At 44.8% G+C, this 22,031-nt stretch overlaps 1 protein-coding gene across 3 annotated transcripts in view; it reads right to left on the bottom strand.

Annotated features, from left to right (window-relative positions):
* Positions 1–22,031, bottom strand: part of LOC121535497 (follistatin-related protein 5) — a 208,275-nt gene that overhangs the window by 167,804 nt on the left and 18,440 nt on the right. For all 3 annotated transcript variants that reach the window (XM_041842636.2, XM_041842645.2, XM_041842653.2), the window contains exon 2: positions 14,693–14,849. In XM_041842636.2, the coding sequence (XP_041698570.1) occupies positions 14,693–14,849 (157 nt within the window). The remainder of the gene's footprint in view (positions 1–14,692; positions 14,850–22,031) is intronic.

Raw genomic sequence — 22,031 nt, forward strand, 5'->3', positions numbered from 1 at the left:
TATGGAGGAGTGGGCCAAAATCCCTGCTGCAGTGTGTGAAAACCTGGTCAAGACCTACAGGAAACGTATGATCTCTGTAATTGCAAACAAAGGTTTATGTACCAAATATTAAGTTCTGCTTTTCTGATGTATCAAATACTTATGTCATGCAATAAAATGCAAATTAATTACTTAAAAATCATACAATGTGATTTTCTGGATTTTTGTTTTGGATTCCGTCTCTCACAGTTGAAGTGTACCTCTGATAAAAATTACAGACCTCTACATGCTTTGTAAGTAGGAAAACCTGCAAAATCGGCAGTGTATCAAATACTTGTTCTCCCCACTGTATAAGTGAATTTGTACCAATACTTTTGGTGCCTTAAAATGGGGGGGGGGGAGACTATGTACAAAAAGTGCTGTAAATTCTTAACGGTTCACCCGATATGGATGAAAATACCCTCAAATTAAAGCTGATAGTCTGCACATTTACCTCGTCATTGTTCACATCCAAACCTTTGGAGTATAGAACCAAAAGAAGAATTGTCCCAATAATTATGGAGGGCACTCTAAAACCCTCAAATGAGTGTGGAGAATAAGGAGAAATACTTGCAATCTGTTCCACAGCAATTGGATCCACAGCAATCTGCAGTTGCTACATCCATTTTTAGACATATCAATTAATGATATGTACCCATTGATTATTGAAGAATATAACTTCTAAATGCCTCATGAGCTTAGTTCAACTGTCATACCTCATCAGAACACAAAATATAAGCTTGTTTTACTCCAATGGTTGTAAACAAAGCAAATGAAGAACTATATAGCCTCAAAACATGGTAAAATTATAATTTTGATATCGTGGATTGTCAGTCCTCACATCCATAGCTCTGCCTATGAATTTGAGAGTGGTTCAATTTCTCCAGCCTCAACCCTCAGCTTTTTACCGAAACAGGGGCGGGGAAACACGTTGTTATGGTTTCAACTGCTTGATTGCTGCTTTAAAGCCTACAGCAGGGCTATTCAATTCCGGTCCTGGAGGGCCGAAACATTTCTGGTTTTGGATTTTTGTATGGTTCTTCAAAGAACCATCCCATTTATGGTTCTTCAAAGACCATAAAACGGATCCAATATGACATCGTTCTTAAAAACCTTATTTGGTTCAAACTTCCACCTTTTATTTTTAAGAGTGTAGGAAAATATGCTAAATAGTTAGTTATAGGAAATGGACATTGAAAGATGTTGCTATTTCGTCCTTCCAAGGGATCTGTTATGGGACTTTATGATACAAATATGATACGGATACATTTTCTCTAGGCACAAAGTTGATACTATAGAAGAAAGGGTTCCAAAAGGGTTCTTTGCGGAGGGATAGGAACACTTTTTGGAAGACAACGGTTCTTTGTAAGGCAAAGAGTTCTATCTAGAACCCATTCTATTAACTGTTTTTGGAAGAAAGGTTTATTTGATGATTATTTGGAGGGGCAAGGAGACCCCCAGCTTAGCTAAAACCATTGACAACTGCATTTTTCAAGGGATTGTTAAATAAATGTGAACTTTTTGGTTGTAATATCATCACCTCTTGAAGAGCTTAGTCAGAACTACACATTTATGATTATTCCATGCAAAACAGTTGAACACATTCAGCTCTATCATCAGAGTTATACAAATCAAATCAAATTGTATTCATCACATGCTTTGTAAACAACAGGTGTGGACTAACAGCGAAATGCGTACTTACGGGCCCTTCCCAACAATGCAGAGAGAATGAAAATAGATAAATAATAGAAAAATAAAACAAGTAATAAAAGTAATAATGGATACACAATGAGTAACGATAACTTGGCTATATACAAAGGGTACCAGTACCGAGTCGATGTACAGGGGTACGAGGTAATTGAGGTAGATAAGTACATATAACTAGGAATAAAGTGGCAGATAGTAAACAGTAGCAGCAGCGTATGTGATGAGTCAAAAAAGTTAGAGAAAAAAGGGTCAATGCAGATAGTCCGGGTAGCTATTTGGTTAACTACTTAACTAACTATTTAGCAGTCTTATAGCTTGGGGGTGGAAGCTGTTCACAGTTCTGTTGGTTCCAGACTTGGTGCATCCGTACCGCTTGCAGTGCTGTTGCAGAGAGAACAGTCTATGACTTGGGAGGCTGGAGTCTTTGACAATTTTTGGATCTTCCTCTGACAACGCCTTGTATACAGGTCCTGGATGGCAGGGAATTTGGCCCCAGTGATGTACTGGGCCGTACGCACTACCCTCTTTAGCGCCTTGCGGTCGGATGCCAAGCAGTTGCCATACCAAGCAGTGATGCAGCCAGTCAAGATGCTCTCAATGGTGCAGCTGTATAACTTTTTGAGGATCTGAGGACCAATGCCAATTTGCCCATTAATCAGAAGAAGAGCACATTTGCCAATGTACTGTAAGCTCATAATGTTTACTTTGCAAGCTACTAGTAGAGACTTTGTACTGTTGGCTAAACATAGTGTTAGGTAGACCTAATGTACTTTTTTCTCCAACCAACGTAGCGAAGTGAGCTAATATTATCCCCTTTTCAACGTTGTTTTTAAGAGTGTTTAATCATTCATGATTGCTGCTGACAGACATGATAGCCTACATTGATTCATAGACCACGTAAAATTAACTAGCTAGCTAATAACAGATCACGTAAATCTGGCTAGCTAGTTAACAAGCTAACTTTCATGGGATAAACTAGATGGCTATATCCAAATATTGTTTGATTTCCTTGCCATCTACAGTGGTGATGACAATAGTCTAACTGACAACTTTACCAGGACGAGGACTTGCCGAAGTCAAGCTCTTTCAAAAAGCCTATTCTCTGATGAAGCAAGCAAAACGACACATGTTGTTTGCTTAGCTAGCTAGCTACATGCCAAATGGATAGGCTACCCTCACGTATCTGAAATTACATGATCAATTGATGTTTACTGATCATGAAAAGCATACAGTTACTTGCTGTATAACTCTGATGATAGACCTAAATGTGGAATAATCTGAAATGTGTTCTGACTGTGCTCTTCAAGAGGTGATGATATTAAAATCAAATAGTTATAACATATTTTTAACAATCTCTGGAAAACGGCACGTAGTTGTCAATAGGTGTAGCAGAGCTGGAGGTCTCCTTGCCCCCAAGCAGCCAAATCGAATGCTCTGCACCGTATTGTGATGTTTTATTGATAACAACCTATTGAGTATTCTCTGTGATTTTATTGAGGGGAGTAATAGAAAGGAGTATGAGTGAACCAGCAGTGTATTGAATGGTACACAGGAAAATGGCTACTTTTACCTAGTGTTGATTTTTCAGTGTAACATTTCTAGTGTTGATTCAGGTGTTTAATTAACTTAACACTCAGTGGTGTAAAATAACCCCAGTGTTGATGTTCATAACCAGAGTTGAGTGTGATTGTGTAATTTTTATTCTGTATAGTGCAAAACACTCAAACCACACCCATCATTATCATATTTCCCAGCATGCTATATTGCAGGTTAATTATCTGAATTGTTTGTTTCAATATCTGTGTTTCTTATACAACACAAAGATAAATAACAGTTGTACTTATTGTACCCATTACTGAAATGTTGTTCAAGTTTAAATGATTTAGGTATTCCCATTAATCAAACTCCCCTACCCAGGCAGTCATTCTGAATGCAGGGTGATTAAAATTTGCAATTGTTGGATATCCTCACGCTGGCTGGATTACAAAAGGAATTACACATCACTTAGCAAGCCAGCATAATGTGACTTGAAGGCCTGATGTTGCCTGTAAACCAGGAGTTTCCTAACACCACTGTGTTAGGGTATATCTAAGCCCTCAAAGAAAGGCATTGTGATTTACAATGAATTCGGAAAGTATCCCTTTTTCTACATTTTGTTACATTACAGCCTTATTCTAAAATGGATAAAATTACTTTTTTCCCTTATCAATCTACACACAATACCCCATAATGTCATGATCGTTTATAGACTGGACGGACCAAGGTGCAGCGTGATATGCATACATGTTTATTAACGAATAAACACAACGGCAAAACAGTAAACAAACGATACGTGAAGTCCAAGGTAGCACACAAACAACATACCTTACACGGAACAAGATCCCACAACTAACTAGTGCCAAAAGGCTGCATAAGTATTCTCCCCAATCAGAGACAACGAGCGACAGCTGCCTCTGATTGGGAACCACACAGGCCAACATAGATCTAGACATACAAGATCTAAACATAGAAAATCCAACATAGAACATAACACAGAAAATACACACCCTGACTCAACAAATAAACGTCCCCTGAGTCAGGGCAAGACAGTACCCCCCAAAGGTGCGGACTCCGACCGCGCCACATAAACATAACAGGGTAGGGGCCGGGTGGGCATTCCGCCCCGGAGGCGGATCCGGCTCCAGGCGTGACCACCACTTACTCTCCACCTCCCTGTTGCGCCCCTGGTCTGGTCTGGACCTCGGCGCGCTGCTTCCCCTCTCTTCCTCCCACGACGTACCAAGCCCTGTCTGGACCCTGGTGTGGGAGACCCCGAACCTGGAGAGGGGCTGACGTCTGGGTCTGGACTGGAACCGCTGACTGGAGCTGGACCCGACGACGGTGGATCGAACTGCTCTGGCTCCGGAGTGGAGCCGCTGACCGGAGCTGGATCAGGCACTGGTGGAGCGGACTGCTCTGGCTCCGGAGTGGATCCGCTGACCGGAGTAGGACTGGACCCCGGTGGAGCGGATTGCTCTGGCTCCGGAGTGGAGCAGCTGACCGGTGCAGGACCAGGCACCAGTGGAACAGGCACGGGCCGTGCCGGACTGGCGACGCGCACCACTGGCTTGGTGCGGGTAGTAGGAACGGGCCGGACTGGGCTGGCGACGCGCACCACTGGCTTGGTGTGAGGGACAGGAACAGGCCGGACCGGGCTGGCGACGCGCACCACTGGCTTGGTGCGAGGGACAGGGACAGGCCGGACCGGGCTGGCAACGCGCACCACTGTCTTGGTGCGAGGGGCAGGAACAGGCCGGGCCGGGCTGGCGACGCGCACCACTGGCTTGGTGCGAGGAGCAGGAACAGGCCGGACCGGGCTGGCGACACGCACCACTGGTTTGGTGCGAGGGACAGGAACAGGCCGGACCGGGCTGGCGACGCGCACCACTGTCTTGGTGCGAGGGGCAGGAACAGGCCGGGCTGGGCTGGCGACACGCACCACTGGCTTGGTGCGAGGGGCAGGAACAGGCCGGACCGGGCTGGTGACGCGCACCACTGGCTTGGTGCGAGGGGCAGGAACAGGCCGGGCCGGGCTGGCGACGCGCACCACTGGCTTGGTGCGAGGGCAGGAACAGGCCGGGCTGGCGACCCACACCACTGGCTTGGTGCGAGGAGCAGGAACAGGCCGGGCCGGGCTGGCGACGCGCACCACTGGCTTGGTGCGAGGAGCAGGAACAGGCCGGACCGGGCTGGCGACGCGCACCACTGGCTTGGTGCGAGGGTCAGGAACAGGCCGGACCCGGGCTGGCGACGCGCACCACTGGCTTGATGCGAGGAGCAGGAACGGGCCGGGACTGGGAACACACACCACTGGCTTGGTGCGGGGGAGCAGGAACGGGTCGGGCGTACTGGGAACCACGCACCACTGGCTTAGTGCGGGGAGCAGGAACGGGCCGGACCGGACTGGGAACACACACCACTGGCTTAGAGCGGGGAGCAGGAACGGGTCGGGCCGTACTGGGAACACGCACCACTTGCTTAGTGCGGGGAGCAGGTACGGGCCGGACCGGACTGGCAACACGCACCACTTGCTTGGTGCGAGGAGCGGGACTGGGTTCCTTTATAAACCTCCGCTCCTTCTGCTGCCTAACCAGCTCCTCTCGCTGTGCCTCTACACTCTCCTTCTCCCTTATAGCCTCCTGTAGCGCCTCCCTCTGACCTAATAACTCCTGCTCCCTCTGAACCAATAGCCCCCGTAACCTGGTGGCCTCCTCTCCTAACCTGCAGATCTGCCCTGTCGCTGCCTCCTGCTGCCTCGTCGTCCACACCGTGTGTGTCCCCAAAAAAAATTCTTGGGGTTGCCTCTCGGGTCTCCGTCGTCGGCACTCCTCTTCCCGTGAGGACTCCTCCGGGAGCCCCCACGAGTTAGGGAACAGACACTCGTCGTCGTCGTCATCCTCCGACTCCTCAGTGTAGTACTGTTCCCACTCCTCTTCCCAAGGCCGTAGGGACCCAATCCGAAACCCAACCAGGTGCAGTGGTCGGGGCTCTTCTCTATCGCTCCCTTCTCTATCGCTCTATCGCTCCCCAAAATTTTCTTGAGGCTGCTTTTCGGGCCTCCTCCTCGGCTGGCTTCCGTGTCGCCGTCGTTCCTCTCCTGCCTGGGCATTTACCTTCGCCCATGGCCCTTTCCCCTCGAATATCTCCTCCCATGACCACAGTTTGCCCACCTGTGACATCGCTACTCGCTCTTCCTGGGCACGCTGCTTGGTCCTCGTTTGGTGGGATCTTCTGTCATGATCGTTTATAGACTGGACGGACCAAGGCGCAGCGTGATATGCATACATGTTTATTAACGAATAAACACAACGACAAAACAATAAACAAACGATACATGAAGTCCAAGGTAGCACACAAACAACATACCTTACACGGAACAAGATCCCACAACTAACTAGTGCCAAAAGGCTGCATAAGTATGGTCCCCAATCAGAGACAACGAGCGACAGCTGCCTCTGATTGGGAACCACACAGGCCAACATAGATCTAGACATACAAGATCTAAACATAGAAAATCCAACATAGAACATAACACAGAAAATACACACCCTGACTCAACAAATAAACGTCCCCTGAGTCAGGGCGTGACACAATGACAAAGTGAAAAGAGGTTTTCAGAATTTTTTGCACATTTATTACAAATAAAAAACAGAAATACCTTATTTACATAAGTATTCAGACCCTTTGCTATGAGACTCGAAATTGAGCTCAGGAGCATCCTGTTTCAATTGATCATCCTTGAGATGTTTCTACAACTTGATTGGAGTCCACCTGTGGTAAATTCAATTGATTGGACATGATTTGTAAAGGCACACACCTTTCTATATAAGGTCCCACCGTTGACAGTACATGTCAGAGCAAAAATCAAGCCATGAGGTCGAAGGAATTGTCCGTAGAGCTCCGAGACAGGATTGTGTCGAGGCACAGATCTAGGGAAGGGTACCAAAACATTTCTGCAACATTGAACGTCCCCAAGAACATAGTGGCCTCCATCAATCTTAAATGGAAGAAGTTTGGAAACACCAAGACTCTTCCTAGAGCTGGCCGCCCGGCCAAACTGAGCAATCGGGGGAGAAGAACCTTGGTCCGAGAGGTGACCAAGAACCCAATGGTCACTCTGACGGAGCTCCAGAGTTCCTCTGTGGAGGGTGAATCTTCCAGAAGGACAACCATCTCTGCAGCACTCCACCAATCAGGCCTTTCTGGTAGAGTGGCCAGACAGAAGCCACTCCTCAGTAAAAGGCACATGACAGTCCACTTGGAGTTTGCCAAAAGGCACCTAAAGACTCTCAGAACATGAGAAACAAGATTCTCTGGTCTGATGAAACCAAAATTGAACTCTTTGGCCTGAATGCCATGTGTCACGTCTGGAAAAACCTGGCACCATCCCTACGGTGAAGCATGGTGGTGGCAGCATCATGCTTTGGGGATGTTTTTTAATGGCAGGGACTGGTAGACTAGTCAGGATCTAGGGTAAGATGAACGGAGCAAAGTACAGAGAGATCCTTGATGAAAACCTGCTCCAGAGCCCTCAGGACCTCTGTCTGGGGTGAATGTTCATCTTCCAACAGGACATCGACCATAAGCATACAGCCAAGACAACGTAGGAGTGGCTTCGGGACAAGTCTTTGAATGTCCTTGAGTGGCCCAGCCAGAGCCCGGACTTGAACCCAATCTAACATCTTGGGAGAGACCTGAAAACAGCTGTGCAGCGATGCTCCCCATCCAACCTGACAGAGCTTGAGAGGGTCTGCAGAGAAGAATGGGAGAAACTCCCCAAATACAGGTGTGCCAAGCTTGTAGTGTCATACCCAAGAAGACTCGAGGCTGTAATCGCGCCAAAGGTGCTTCAACAAAGTACTGAGTAAAGGGTCTGAATACTTACTTCACAGGAGCGCCATTTGAATAGTTGTTAAAAATCTAAATGCATTTTTTGGCAGAAATGCCTTCTGGAACATGTGAACTTTCATGTGCCTTAATGACATACTTGTATGCCATCTGTAAATACGAATACACTTGTTAAATTACGAGCCTAGTTGGTTTGGCCACGGAAAAAGACAGCAACCTTCCCACTAGCCATGATTGGCTGAGATAATGAGTGGGCTGGACATGCCGAGATATGAGTTCGGATTGGTCTGCCATGTAGCATGTTTATGTCTATAACATGAGCTGGTCAGTATGTGTAGGTAATCCTTTCTAACGTAGCTTTTTTTTTTTAAGATATCATGTAGTAGAACTGCATAAGTGTTGCTCTACACTTTCTTGAGGACCAAGTTTGGAAATCAGTGGAATTAGAGTATGATAGCTAAGGAGATTGAGAAAGTTCTGTCTTTTGATTGCAAATATGCAGACAGAGTCGAAAAGAGAACACACAGAAGGCCGTTGTATAAAACACCTGTCTCTGGATTACATCGTCAATCTAAGGGCAACCATGGCATCCGTGACAGAGAGGGAGAAGCGTCCATTCATGTATACGGGTAAGATAGTCTAGCTACCTACAATTTCAGATATTACACGTTTCTAAATTTGTCAGAAAGTCATTTTCATTTCAAGTTAAAGTGTACTATTAGCTAGCTAATGTTGCGTGTATGATTGGTGTAGAAATATTATCCGTATCTCAGAGCTATTTGCACTGCTAGTTATAGCCTAATGTTAGCTAGCTAACATTGAACCCAGTTGGTTAGCTACCTGCAGATTCATGCAGGGTAGTAACATTATGAGTTGGGATTATGGTTCATTGTCTAGCTAGCTAGCTACATGTCTAAACAAAAGACTCCACTATTCAACAAACTATTTCAATAGAATGTTTATGATGTCACTGCGACAACTGTTGATAGACATAGCTGGTAAATTCGCTCTGGCTATCTCTTTCGATTTCAGAGCACTCTCGTCTGAGTGTGCCAGAGCGCAGAATAACTGACAAATTTACAAACGCTCAACACCCGTTGAATATGGCCGGTGTCAGTAAACATTGGCAAAAAAGCATAATTAAATTGTTGCCAGTAGCACAGTTGCAGTCACCAACGCTCTGGATAACATACAAACAGCCTAACCAGCTCTGCTAGGGTGAGTAAAATGGTCAGAGTGAGCTGTTCTCTCATTTGTGCCTGGAAGTAGCTAGCAAGCTACCCAACGTTAGCCAGTTAGCTTAGGTGTGTGACTGCTGTTGTTAGGTGAAATAAAATAAAATCAACAGGTGTAGACATTACAGTGAAATGCTTACTTACAAGCCCTTAACCAACAATGCAAAGTAGAAAAAACATAAAAATAAAGTGTTATGCAAAAAAATTAAAAAGCAAATAACTAAAGAGCAGCAGTAAAATAAAATAACAGTAGGGAGGCTATATACAGGGGGGTACCGGTGCAGAGTCAATGTGCGGGGGCACCGGCTAGCTGAGGTAATTGAGGTAATATGTACATGTGGGTAGAGTTAAAGAGTTAAAGTGATTATGCATAAATAATAAAAAGAGTAGCAGCAGAGTAAAAAAGGGGGATGGGATGTGGTGGGGTAGGGGGACAGTGCAAATTGTCCGGGTAGCCATGATTAGCTGTTCAGGAGTCTTATGGCTTGGGGGTAGAAGCTGTTGAGAAGCCTTTTGGACCTAGACTTGGTGCTCCGGTACTGCTTGCCGTGCAATAGCAGAGAGAAAAGTCTGTGACTAGGGTGGCTGGAGTTTTTGACAATTTTGAGGGCCTTCCTCTGACACCGCCTGGTATAGAGGTCCTGGATGGCAGGAAGCTTGGACCCAGTGATGTACTGGGCCGTACGCACTACCCTCTGTAGTGACTTGCGGTCGGAGGTCGAGCAGTTGCCATACCAGGCGGTGATGCAACCAGTCAGGATGCTCTCGATGGTACAGCTGTATAATTTTTTGAGGATCTGAGGACCCATGCCAAATATTTTCAGTCTCCTGAGGGGGAATAGGCTTTGTCGTGCCCTCTTCACGACTGTCTTGGTGTGTTTGGACCATGATAGTTCGTTGGTGATGTGGATTACCAAGGAACTTGAAGCTCTCAACCTGTTCCACTACAGCCCCGTCGATGAGAATGGGGGCGTGCTCAGTCCTCTTTTTTTTCCTGTAGTCCACAATCATCTCCTTTGTCTTGGTCACGTTGAGGGAGAGGTTGTTATCCTGGCACCACACGGCCATGTCTCTGACCTCCTCCCTATAGGCTGTCTCATCGTTGTCTGTGATTAGGCCTACCACTGTTGTGTCGTCGGCAAACTTAATGATGGTGTTGGAGTCGTGCCTGGCCATGCAGTCATTGGTGAATAGGGAGTACAGGAGGGGACTGAGCACGCACCCCTGAGGGGCCCCCGTGTTGAGGATCAGAGTGGCAGATGTGTTGTTACCTACCCTTACCACCTGGGGGCGGCCCGTCAGGAAGTCCAGGATCCAGTTGCAGAGGGAGGTGTTTAGTCACAGGATCCTTAGCTTAGTGATGAGCTTTGAGGGCACTATGGTGTTGAATACTGAGCTGTAGTCAATGAATAGCATTCTCACGTAGGTGTTCCTCTTGTCCAGGTGGGAAAGGGCAGTGTGGAGTGCAATAGAAGTTGCATCATCTGTGGATCTGTTGGGACGGTATGCAAATTGGAGTGGGTCTAGGGTTTCTGGGATAATGGTGTTGATGTGAGCCATGACCAGCCTTTCAAAGCACTTCATGGCTACAGACGTCAGTGCTACGGGTCGGTAGTCATTTAGGCAGGTTATCTCAGTGTCCTTGGGCACGGGGACTATGGTGGTCTGCTTGAAACATGTTGGTATTACAGACTCAGTCAGGGACATGTTGAAAATGTCAGTGAAGACACTTGCCAGTTGGTCAGCACATGCTCGGAGTATACGTCCTGGTAATCCGTCTGGCCTTGCGGCCTTGTGAATGTTGACCTGCTTAAAAGTCTTACTCACATTGGCTACGGAGAGCATGATCACATCTTCATCCGGAACAGCTGGTGCTCTCATGCATGCTTCAGTGTTGCTTGCCTCGAAGCGAGCATAGAAGTGGTTTAGCTAGTCTGGAAGTCTTGTGTCACTGGGCAGCTCGCGGCTGTGCTTCCCTTTATATTCTGCAATAGTTTTCAAGCCCTGCCACATCTGACGAGCGTCAGAGCCGGTGTAGTACGATTCAATCTTAGTCCTGTGTTGACTCTTTGCCTGTTTGATGGTTTGTCGGAGGGCATAGCGAGATTTCTTATAAGCGTCCGGGTTAGAGTCCCGCTCCTTGAAAGCGGCAGCTCTACCCTTTAGCTCAGTGCGTATGTTGCCTGTACTCCATGGCTTCTGGTTTGGGTATGTACATACGGTCACTGTGGGGACGACGTCATCAATGCACTTATTGATGAAGCCAGTGACTGATGTGGTGTACTCCTCAATGCTATCTGAAGAATCCCGGAACATGTTCCAGTCTGTGCTAGCAAAACAGTCCTGTAGCTTAGCATCTGTGTCATCTGACCACTTTTTTATAAAGTGGTGTTTATAAGCAGGAATCAGGAGGATAGAGTTATGGTCAGATTTGCCAAATGGAGGGCGAGGGAGAGCTTTGTATGTGTCTCTGTGTGTGGAGTAAAGGTGGTCTAGAGTTTTTTTTTCTCTGGTTGCACATTTAACATGCTGGTAGAAATGAAGTAGAACTGATTTAAGTTTCCCTGCATTAAAGTCCCCGGCCACTAGGAGCGCTGCCTCTGGATGAGCGTTTTCCTGTTCACTTATGGCGTTATACAGCTCATCCAGGTCAATCTTAATGCCAGCATTGGTTTGTGGTGGTAAATAGACAGCTTTGAAAAATATAGATGAAAACTCTCTTGGTAAATAGTGTGGTCTACACCTTTTCATAAGATACTCTACCTCAGGCGAGCAAAACCTCAAGACTTCCTTAGTATTTGATTTTGTGCACCAGCTGTTGTTTACAAATATACACAGACCGCCACCCCTTGTCTTACCGGAGTCAGCCGTTCTATCCTGCCGATGTAGCGTATAGCCCGCTAGCTGTATGTTGTCCATGTCGTCGTTCAGCCACGACTCGGTGAAACATAATATATTACAGTATTGAATGTCCCGTTGGTAGGATAACCGTAATCTTAGGTCATCTAATTTATTCTCAAATGATTGAACATTGGCTAATAGGATTGATGGAAGAGGCAGTTTACTCGCTCGCCATCGGATCCTTACAAGGCACCCCGACCTACGTCCACGATATCTCTGTCTCTTTCTCAGGGACAGGGATTTGGGCCTTGTCGGGTGTCTGAGGATATCCTTCGCGTCCGACTTGATGAAGAAAAAATCTTCGTCCAATACGAGGTGAGTAATCGCTGTCCTGATATCCAGAAGCTCTTTTTGGTTATAAGAGATGATGGCAGAAACATTATGTACAGAATAAATTACAAATAATGAGGAAAAACACACATAATAGTACAATTGGTTAGAGGGCTGTAAAACGGCAGCCATCTTCTCCGCCGCCATTAAGTAGAGATGGTGTGGGGCTAAAGCTTAAGAGCGTGTGAACAATGCTGAATAGGTGTAGACAAAGAAGAGCTCTCCAGTAGGTACCAAAACATTCAAGGGCCATTTTCTCAAAAGTAGGTTACAAGTTTATCAACTTTCAAAGCAGAATTACTTTCCCATTGTTCCTCAACTGTAGTGTATGATATACAATTTTCTAGCTCTGAGTCTCTACTTTTATCCAATGTAAAAAAAAAAACAATTTCAAATTTTGCTACATAAGACCGAATCTAGCCGGTCGGTCACAAATGTGACATTTCTTAAAACCTGTGTTTGCTTTGTCATTATGGGATATTGTGTGTAGATTGATGAGGGAAAAAACGATTTAATCAATTTTAGAAGAAGGCTGTAACGTAACAAATTGTGGAAAAAGGTCATGGGTCTGAATACTTTCCAAATGCACTGTATGTAATGTATTGTCATAAAGAGTTTAATTTTAAAGGCTAATAAGGCTGGTGGAACCGTTCCTAGAGGGTTCTAGGAAGAACCCTTCAAAGATAAAAGTGTTTTCGGTAGAACCCTTCATAGAGGGTTCTAGGCAGAACCATTTACAGGGGGTTCTATGAAGAACCCCCTGAAAGGGTTCTACATAGCACCAAAAAGGGTTCCACTACAGGGACAAACCGAAGAAACCTACATGGTTCTACTTAGCACCTTTTTTTCTAAGAGTGTAGACTAGAGTCCGTTCCTACTTGAAGATACACGTGTGACCTTGTGTAAATCAATGTAACAAATGTAGATGCATTTGCATATGCGTTGGCACCACTTCTATAAATAATTTTGTCTCAAAAAAGCAGCACAGCAATGCCCAGAACTGTCCATACATGTATTTTTCCTAAGCCACTCTGAACACAACATGTTCCAGATTATTGAAAACATTGCCAATATTAGCCTTTTTTTAACACTTCCATGCCAATGTGACCTTCGCGTCTGTCTACAATACAACGCCAGCATCCAGCCTCTGGCTCAGTGTAGCCGACTAGCCGGTCTCAAGTTCTGTTTACACCATCTGTCCTCCTCCTTCCTTCCTCTCTCTCTCTTACTCTTGTTCTCTCTCACACAAAGTCATAATCAACACTGATCCCTGGGCTTAAAATTACCATTGTTTCTCGTTTTTTATTCGCATGCCAACATGACTTAAGCTAATTGAAACAATCTCCGAGCAAAAACAGGATAAAGTCTCCATTTGGAGATGGCAGAAGACTGGCTCAAAGTAAAGGGTTTTAACATGGAAATCAGTGGGCAAGTTTTATCTCTGTTCTTACAGAGAGGCTGAGGAGAGTGTATTCCAATGCTTATCACTCGCGGGGGATTTACAGTAAATGTGTGTTCGGGGGGAAACACACACACAAATGCCTGCAGACAAAAGCGCGTGCGTGTGCCCGTCAAACGGTTTTCTCTGCCAAAGTATAGTCCATTCCAATTGGTCTTAATTGATCTATTACGTAATATGGATATCGCACCACCCTCAACTTTTTAAGTAAGAAAGAGAGAGAGTGGGGGAGAGAGAATGCTTTTTAGTGCTATGGAAAATATTTTTTTATTGGAATCTGATTGTGCATGCAGAGCTAGGCTTGTGCTGTCGAGTCGATAAATGTTCAATTACACTTTCAACTTGGATGTTTTTCTAAAAAGGCAGTGCACTTTTAGCATTAATGCCCCCTCTGATAACTTCCCCTTCTCCTCCCCTCACCTCCGCCCAGATACATTCAACATCAATTTCAAAATGTTATGTTAACTTGATGCTCAAGTCTCCCTGGCAAAACACCAGTAATAAATCACTGTATTTTTGTGAGCCTGAAAAAAAATAAAACCAAAGTTGCTCGATGCACTCTGGGAAAACTCCATTGTAATTAGCTTCATAATTGGCAACGCTGCAGAGTTCTCTTGTTACGAAAAGGCTAATGGAAGGGGAAGGAAATCAATACCTTATGTCGGAACCTCACGACAGGTCGATAGGGTGGCAGACCGAATCCCTCCTCCTTGCCCGGCCTCCCCTCAATGACTCCCACTCCCACTCCGAGGGAGACCACTCCCAACAAGAACGCCAGCGAGCACCATCTGGGTGACCTCATTGGTCTGTTCCTGTCAAAAACAAAACAAGAATAGTGAGCAGTTCGGCAGACCCCTTCGACGTGGCTGCAGTTCAATATCCGTTGGGGGCCTGAGACCATACATCAACCAAGCTGTAATTAGTGTAGACAATGGGCACTGCAAATATGTCGTTGGTTTAAACTAATGCTATCAATAAGTGCCTCACACTCAGCAAAGAAGATCAGATCTGCTTTGGAATCAATTAAATGGAAATAGGCGTCAAGAGAAAATAAAGATAAAGGAAGACGAAGGAGTCGATGTAAGGATAATTAAGGTAGTGACTTTGCATTAATTAGGTAGCAGTACAGCAGCACAGCTTCCAATACAATCAACTCAACTGTGAGACAGAAAGTATGGCTTAATACAAACAGTTTCAACAGTTACATCCAAATGCTATTTACATAAGGTATAGTGACAGTGAATACATCACACTGGAAAAGGATTCCTATCTATTAAAGCAATAACGTCACACTGAATATAACTCGTCTTCAATTATTCATTACACAGTATGAAAACAAGTTCGACCTTGGCATGACGCCAATTAAACAAAACATCATTGAGGAACAAAGATAATTTCCTTAAAAAGCTATTTTTGTGGCCCAGATAATGCGAGAAACGTGGAAAAACACAGCACATGCTAACATTAAACTGCCTGAACACGTGTTAGAGTCACTGTTTTACAATTCACAGAGTCGTTCCTTTTTCGATAGAACTACAGGGGAGCTAATGGTACTACTGAGTGTAGCACTGCCTGAAAACTCGACGAATGCTTTAATGTCCTCCTCACACCGCAAGCGTAGGATAACTGACATCAGGGGTGTGACCTTGTTCTCCTGTTGCTCTGAGTAGTAGACATATCTCGACAACACTGGCAGGGCTTGTTCGCACAGGTAAAGGGTCAAATTCACAAAAACAATGTGTCACCAAGATTTGCTGTAAGACCAGGAAGTGTTCATACTGTGTGCCTGTGACTTGTTGGCTTCTTCTGCTCCTGCGGTAGGAGACCCGCTGGTCCCTGTGCTGATGATGCCATTCTTTCTCTGGTGTTTGAGGACAGAGCAGACCTGGGTTCAAATACTATGTGAGATAATTTTGAATACTTTAGCTGAGCTTGACTGAGCTTGTCTGGTGCAATGGAACCAATAGAATAGTAGCAAGTGCAAACCCCGCCCATAAGGCACTCCAGGCAGGCTAAAGCAAACGCTAAAAGTATTTGAACGATTTTAAATAGTATTTGAACCCAGGTCTGGGTCTGCCAGTGTCATCAAAATCTACTGTTTCCCCCTGGTGTCTAATTGTTAAATGGAATGGCATTTATTATGGATCCTGTGTCACAGACTGAGGCATATCATTGTGAATGTATATTATTTTCATACTGTCATGTTTTGCAGTGGGGGATATACATCAATATATAATAATAAATGATTGTGGGGAAGACTCACCACATCCGCCACCAATGTTATATGTTGCATAAGCCTGTGTATCCCTTGATACTCATAACTTAGTGATGATATGGTAATACTGTGGTTGCTGGTTAGATGATTAATTTATATAGTTTATATATTAAATTTATTAAATTAATCATCATGGGCAGTATGGATCATTCTTGTTGTACGCCACAGTTTTTTTGTGAAGTATAACATCAAGTGTATTATTGACTGAACCAATACATTTGTTAGAGGGCTTGGATTTGAATAAGATTAGTTTTGTTTCTTTTTATGCCAATGAAATTACAGCTGTCCCACGACAACTTCATTAACATTTGATTTCTTGATCAAAGATGGCAAATGAAGTTCAAACCTTTCAGGTAAAACCCACATCTGCTTTTAATTCAACCAGGGTCTGCATTTGAGAGACAGATCACAAGGCTTCAGAGCAGTGGGTGTTTGCATGGGGAGCAAAGTGAGAGAGACTGAAAGTGGCAGTTTGGCAAACGCGGTTTGAGACTTGTAAAACACTAAGGGAGGTTTACTTCCATTGACATACTAAGAGGCAATGGCATTTGTTTGGCAGGTAGATTAACTTCTGAGTGAACCTGACTCCATATACTACATGTTTATGAGTCAGAGATGTGCTTATCTCTCTATGTTGATCTACATGTGTACAGCTATGCTATGGTAAAACATCTTTTACAAATGTTGTGCTTTATGTGATGACTAGAGTGAATATCTTGACCATGTGACCGGACCAGGAAAATAAGTTGCCCAGTTCCAGTGCTCTATACTCCTACTCCTCCCCACTTATATTTTCTCCATTTAAACTCCATTTAAACAGCTCCAACCCCCCAGGTGCATAAGCAGATCTCTTTAAGCATGCTCAGCAGTATTTCTATATGAAGGTCAATTCCGGGGTTGGAGTTACTGCTGTTTGACTCCAAGATGTCTTCCACATTGCTGTGCTGTGTGTCTGCCACACAAACAATATCCTGTGTCTTCTTTTCGTGTCACACCCTGATCTGTTTCACCTGTCTTTGTGATTATCTCCACCCCCCTCCAGGTGTCGCCCATCTTCCCCATTATCCCCAGTGTATTTATACCTGTGTTCTCTGTTGCCAGTTCGTTTTGTTTCGTCAAGCCTACCAGCGGTTTCCCCTTGCTCCTGTCTTTTTCAAGTTCCTGTTTTCTAGTTTTCTGTACCTTGTCACACCACCCTGGATTATTGACCTCTGCCTGCCCTGACCCTGAGACTGCCTGCCGTTCTGTACTTTTTGGACTGATCTGGATTACGGACCTCTGCCTGCCCTTGACCTGTTGTTTGCCTGCCCCCTGTTTTTGTGATACACTTTTGTTACTTCGACACTGTCTGCATCTGGGTCTTCTCCTGATACATGATATTCCGAGAGTTATCGTGGCACTTCTCTTACTCCCACTGCCCGACAGCATTGTAGCCTACACAGATAAAGTGATGGGGGAGAGATCCTTCAATTTCAAAGCAACACTGAACCTCCGACACTGTGCTCTTAACTCTGTAACTCTCACAGGAGTTGAGGGTATTTTGGTGTCTTGTTCTCTCTCCTAACAACCTACACATAGAAGACAGCCAATAAACCCACTGATATCACAGCTGTGGAAGAAATATATAAAGTTTCTGATTATGGTGCCCAAACTTGCCCCTGCTCTGTGTCTATCAGAAAACCTACATCTCATCGGAACCCAATGTTTCCTTTAGCCTACCTACAAAGTGTCTGTTCCTTCAATTCATAATCCTCACACTACACAAGTCACAACATACAGAACATATAAAACTCATATTGTTGCTTAGCGTAATTACCTTGCCACATACCATATACTTGAAAGATAGATAATGTGTTGCAAATTGAAGCCTCTAGGCAATGTATGCATGGTTCCTATGGGAACTCTACAGCAATACCCAATGTGTCCCTCTGGAAAAAATATGAACCTCAAATATCTCAATATATTTCCCAAAATAAAAAGCATTGTGGAGTAAAATAGAACATTTCCAAGCAGATGTTCATAGACAAAAACATGTTGACATGTAATTTTTACTTAAACTATTAATATTCACAGACATGACAACAGATGTTTATTTGAGTCTATGGGTAGAAATAGTGTCCCTCTCATGTGGTGTCGCTTTCAATGCATGACTCGCAGCTGTGCTTACAGCTGTATTCTCTGACAACTAATGTGGATTCTGCCCAGTTGCAGCCTTAGATTGTCAGTAATCTGAACAAGATGGAGGGCACATCTGGGAAGTTTTAAACTGTATGATTATAATGTTTTGATGCTGCAAAAGACAAAACAAATCTCAATAGTTACGGCCCCACGTTATATTGAAGGTACAATCCTTCTCTGATATGCAATGGACACTATATTAAGTGTTTTGTATTGCCTCCCTCATACTTCATTAAGAAAACTACACTGACAAAACTAAAATGTAACATTATCATGTGTAGTTTTGTTGTGATGTCTGAACAGTAATTGAGTGACACCTCTCACAACCATGCCACTTTAAAGATATAGTATGTGACTGAGGTTTATCATCCTATCCATGAGCAACTGTCATTCAAATAAAAAGGTCCTGAGAGAGTGAACTGTCCCATTAACCCCATAGACCCATATAAAAAGTATATATTATACTATGGTCTAAATACTGTAGTATTACTATATTTACTGACTCCTGAGTGGCGCAGTGGTCTAAGGCACTGCATCGCAGTGCTAACTGTGCCACTAGAGATCCTGGTTCGAATCCAGGCTCTGTCGCAGCCAGCCGCGACCGGGAGACTCATGGGCGGCGCACAATTGGCCCAGCGTCGTCCAGGCTAGGGGAGGGAATGGCCGGCAGGGATGTAGCTCAGTTGATAGAGAATGGCGTTTGCAACGCCAGGGTTGTGGGTTCGATTCCCACGGGGGGCCAGTATAAAAAATAAAAATAAAAATAAAAAAATGTGTTCACTAACTGTAAGTCGCTCTGGAAAAGAGCGTCTGCTAAATGACTAAAATGTAAATGTAAATGTACTGTATATGCTATAGTATTCACTGTAGTGTTTTTGCAGACTTTCCTGTAGTATTCACTGTAGTATACTAGTATTTACAGTTGACTATAGTATAAATACTGTAGTGAAAGAAAACTATAGTATATACTGTGTAATTAATGTAGTGTTTTTGCGGATCAAAGTGTATTAGATTGTAGTATACTGTAGTATTTACTGTAGTGTTTTTGAAGAAATTACTTTAGTATTTCCTGTATCTGTGACATAGAAGTGGATGCTTTCTCCTTGACGAAACATTTTCCATAACCTGTAGGTACAGTGCCTCCGGAAAGTATTCAGACCCCTTGACTTTTTCCCTCATCAATCTACACACGATACACCATAATGACACAGCAAAAACAGGTTTTTATACATTTGTGCTATTTATTCCAAATAAAAAAATGAAAATGTCACATTTACATACAGTAAGTATTCCGACCCTTTACTCAGTACTTTGTTGAAGCACTTTTGGCAGCGATTACAGCCTTGAACTTCTTGGGTATGACGCTACAAGCTTGGCATACCTGTATTTGGGGAGTTTCTCCAATTCCTCTCTGCAGATCCTCTCAAGTTCTGTCAGGTTGGATGGGGAGCGTTGCTGCACAGATATTTTCAGGTCTCTCTAGAGATGTTCGATCAGGTTTAAGTCCGGGCTCTGGCTGGGCCACTCAAGGACATTCAGAGACTCCTGCGTTGTCTTGGCTGTGTGCTTAGGGTCTTTGTCCTGTTGGAAGGTGGACCTTCGCCCTAGTCTGATGTCCTGAGAGCTCTGGACCAGGTTTTCATCAAGGATCTCTCTGTACTTTGCTCCGTTCATCTTTTCCTCGACCCTGACTAGTCTCCCAGACCCTGCCGCTGAAAAACATCCCCGCAGCATGATTCTGCCACCACCATGCTTCACCGTAGGGATGGTGCCAGGTTTCCTCCAGACGTGACACTTGGCATTCAGGCCAAATATTTCAATCTTGGTTTCATCAGAACAGAGAATCTTGTTTCTCATGGTCTGAGAGTCTTTAGGTGACTTTTGGCAAACTCCAAGTGGGCTGTCATGTGCTTTTACTGAGGAGTGGCTACTGTCTGGCCACTCTACGATAAAGGCCTGATTGGTGGAGTGCTGCAGAAGGTTCTCTCATCTCCACAGAGGAACTCTGGAGCTCTGTCAGAGTGACCATTGGGTTCTTGGTCACCTCCCTGACCAAGGCCCTTCTCCCCCGATTGCTCAGGAGGCCAGCTCTAGGAAGAGTCTTGGTGGTTCCGAACTTCTTCCATTTAGGAATGATGGAGGCCACTGTGTTCTTGGGGACCTTCAATGCTGCAGACATGTTTTGGTAACCTTCCACAGATCTGTGCTTCGACACAATCCTGTCTCCGAGCTTTACGGACAATTCCTTTGACCTCATGGCTTGGTTTTTGCTCTGATATGCACTGTCAACTGTGGGACATGATATAAACAGGTGTGTGCCTTTCCAAATCATGTCCAATCAATTGAATTTACCACAGGTGGACTCCAATCAAGTTGTTGAAACATCTCAAGGAGGATCAATGGAAACAGGATGCACCTGAGCTCAATTTCTTATAGCCAAGGGTCAGAATACTTATGTAAATAAGGTCATGTTAATAAATTAGCAAATATTTCTAAAAACCTTTTTTCGATTTGTCATTATGGGGTATTGTGTGTAGATTGCTGAGGATTATATATATATTTTTAATCCATTTTAGAATAAGGCTGTAACATAACAAAATGTGGAAAAAGTCAAGCAGTCTGAATACTTTCCGAAGGCACTGTAAGTATGACTGGGGTCTGAACGGATAGTTCAGCGCTTCTGCTCTTTTCTATAACCTGTTTGGAACAAAATATGGTCAATACTTGGCATGTATGTTTCTCACTTATGAGTGGCACAAATCGGAATATGGGGGAGGGGAATGGGCAGGGTATATCCAAATTAAATACTGTAGTATTTTTTATAGTGTCACGTTCGTTGAGTACAGGATTGGACCAAGGTGCAGCGTGGAATGCATACATGTTTATTTATAAAGTAAACACACGACAAAACAACAAAAGCAACGTAACGTGAAGCTCACAATGGCTAGACACACAAGCCAAACAAGAGTCAAGATCCCACAACTAAGGTAGGCAAAATGGCTGCCTAAGTATGTTCCCCAATCAGAGACAACGATCGACAGCTGCCTCTGATTGGGAACCACACCCGGCCAACATAGATCTAAAACATACCTGATCTCCACATAGATATACACATTACATAGAATACTCACACCCTGACCAAACCAACTAGCGAACTCTGTCAGGTCGTGACAGTACCCCCCAAAGGTGTGGACTCCGGCCGCACAACCTAACTTAACAGGGAAGGGTCCGGGTGGGCATCTAGCCTCGGTGGCGGCTCCGGCTCCAGGCGTGACGTCCTCTCCCTTACTGCCTCCCCGTTGCACCCCTGGTCCGGTCTGGACCTCGGCGCGATGCTTCCCCTCTCAGTCCTCCCACGATGCACCAAGCCCTGTCTGGACCTTGGTGTGGGAGGCCCCGACCCTGGAGAGGGGCCGACGTCTGGGCCTGGACCGGCAATCCCCCCGCGATGCACCAAGCCCTGTCTGGACCCTGGTGTGGGAGGCCCCGACCTTGGAGAGGGGTTGACTTCTGGTTCTGGAGTGGAGCCGCTGACCGGAGC

Source organism: Coregonus clupeaformis, chromosome 2 (genome assembly GCF_020615455.1).
Source record: "Coregonus clupeaformis isolate EN_2021a chromosome 2, ASM2061545v1, whole genome shotgun sequence".
Lineage (NCBI taxonomy): Eukaryota > Metazoa > Chordata > Actinopteri > Salmoniformes > Salmonidae > Coregonus > Coregonus clupeaformis.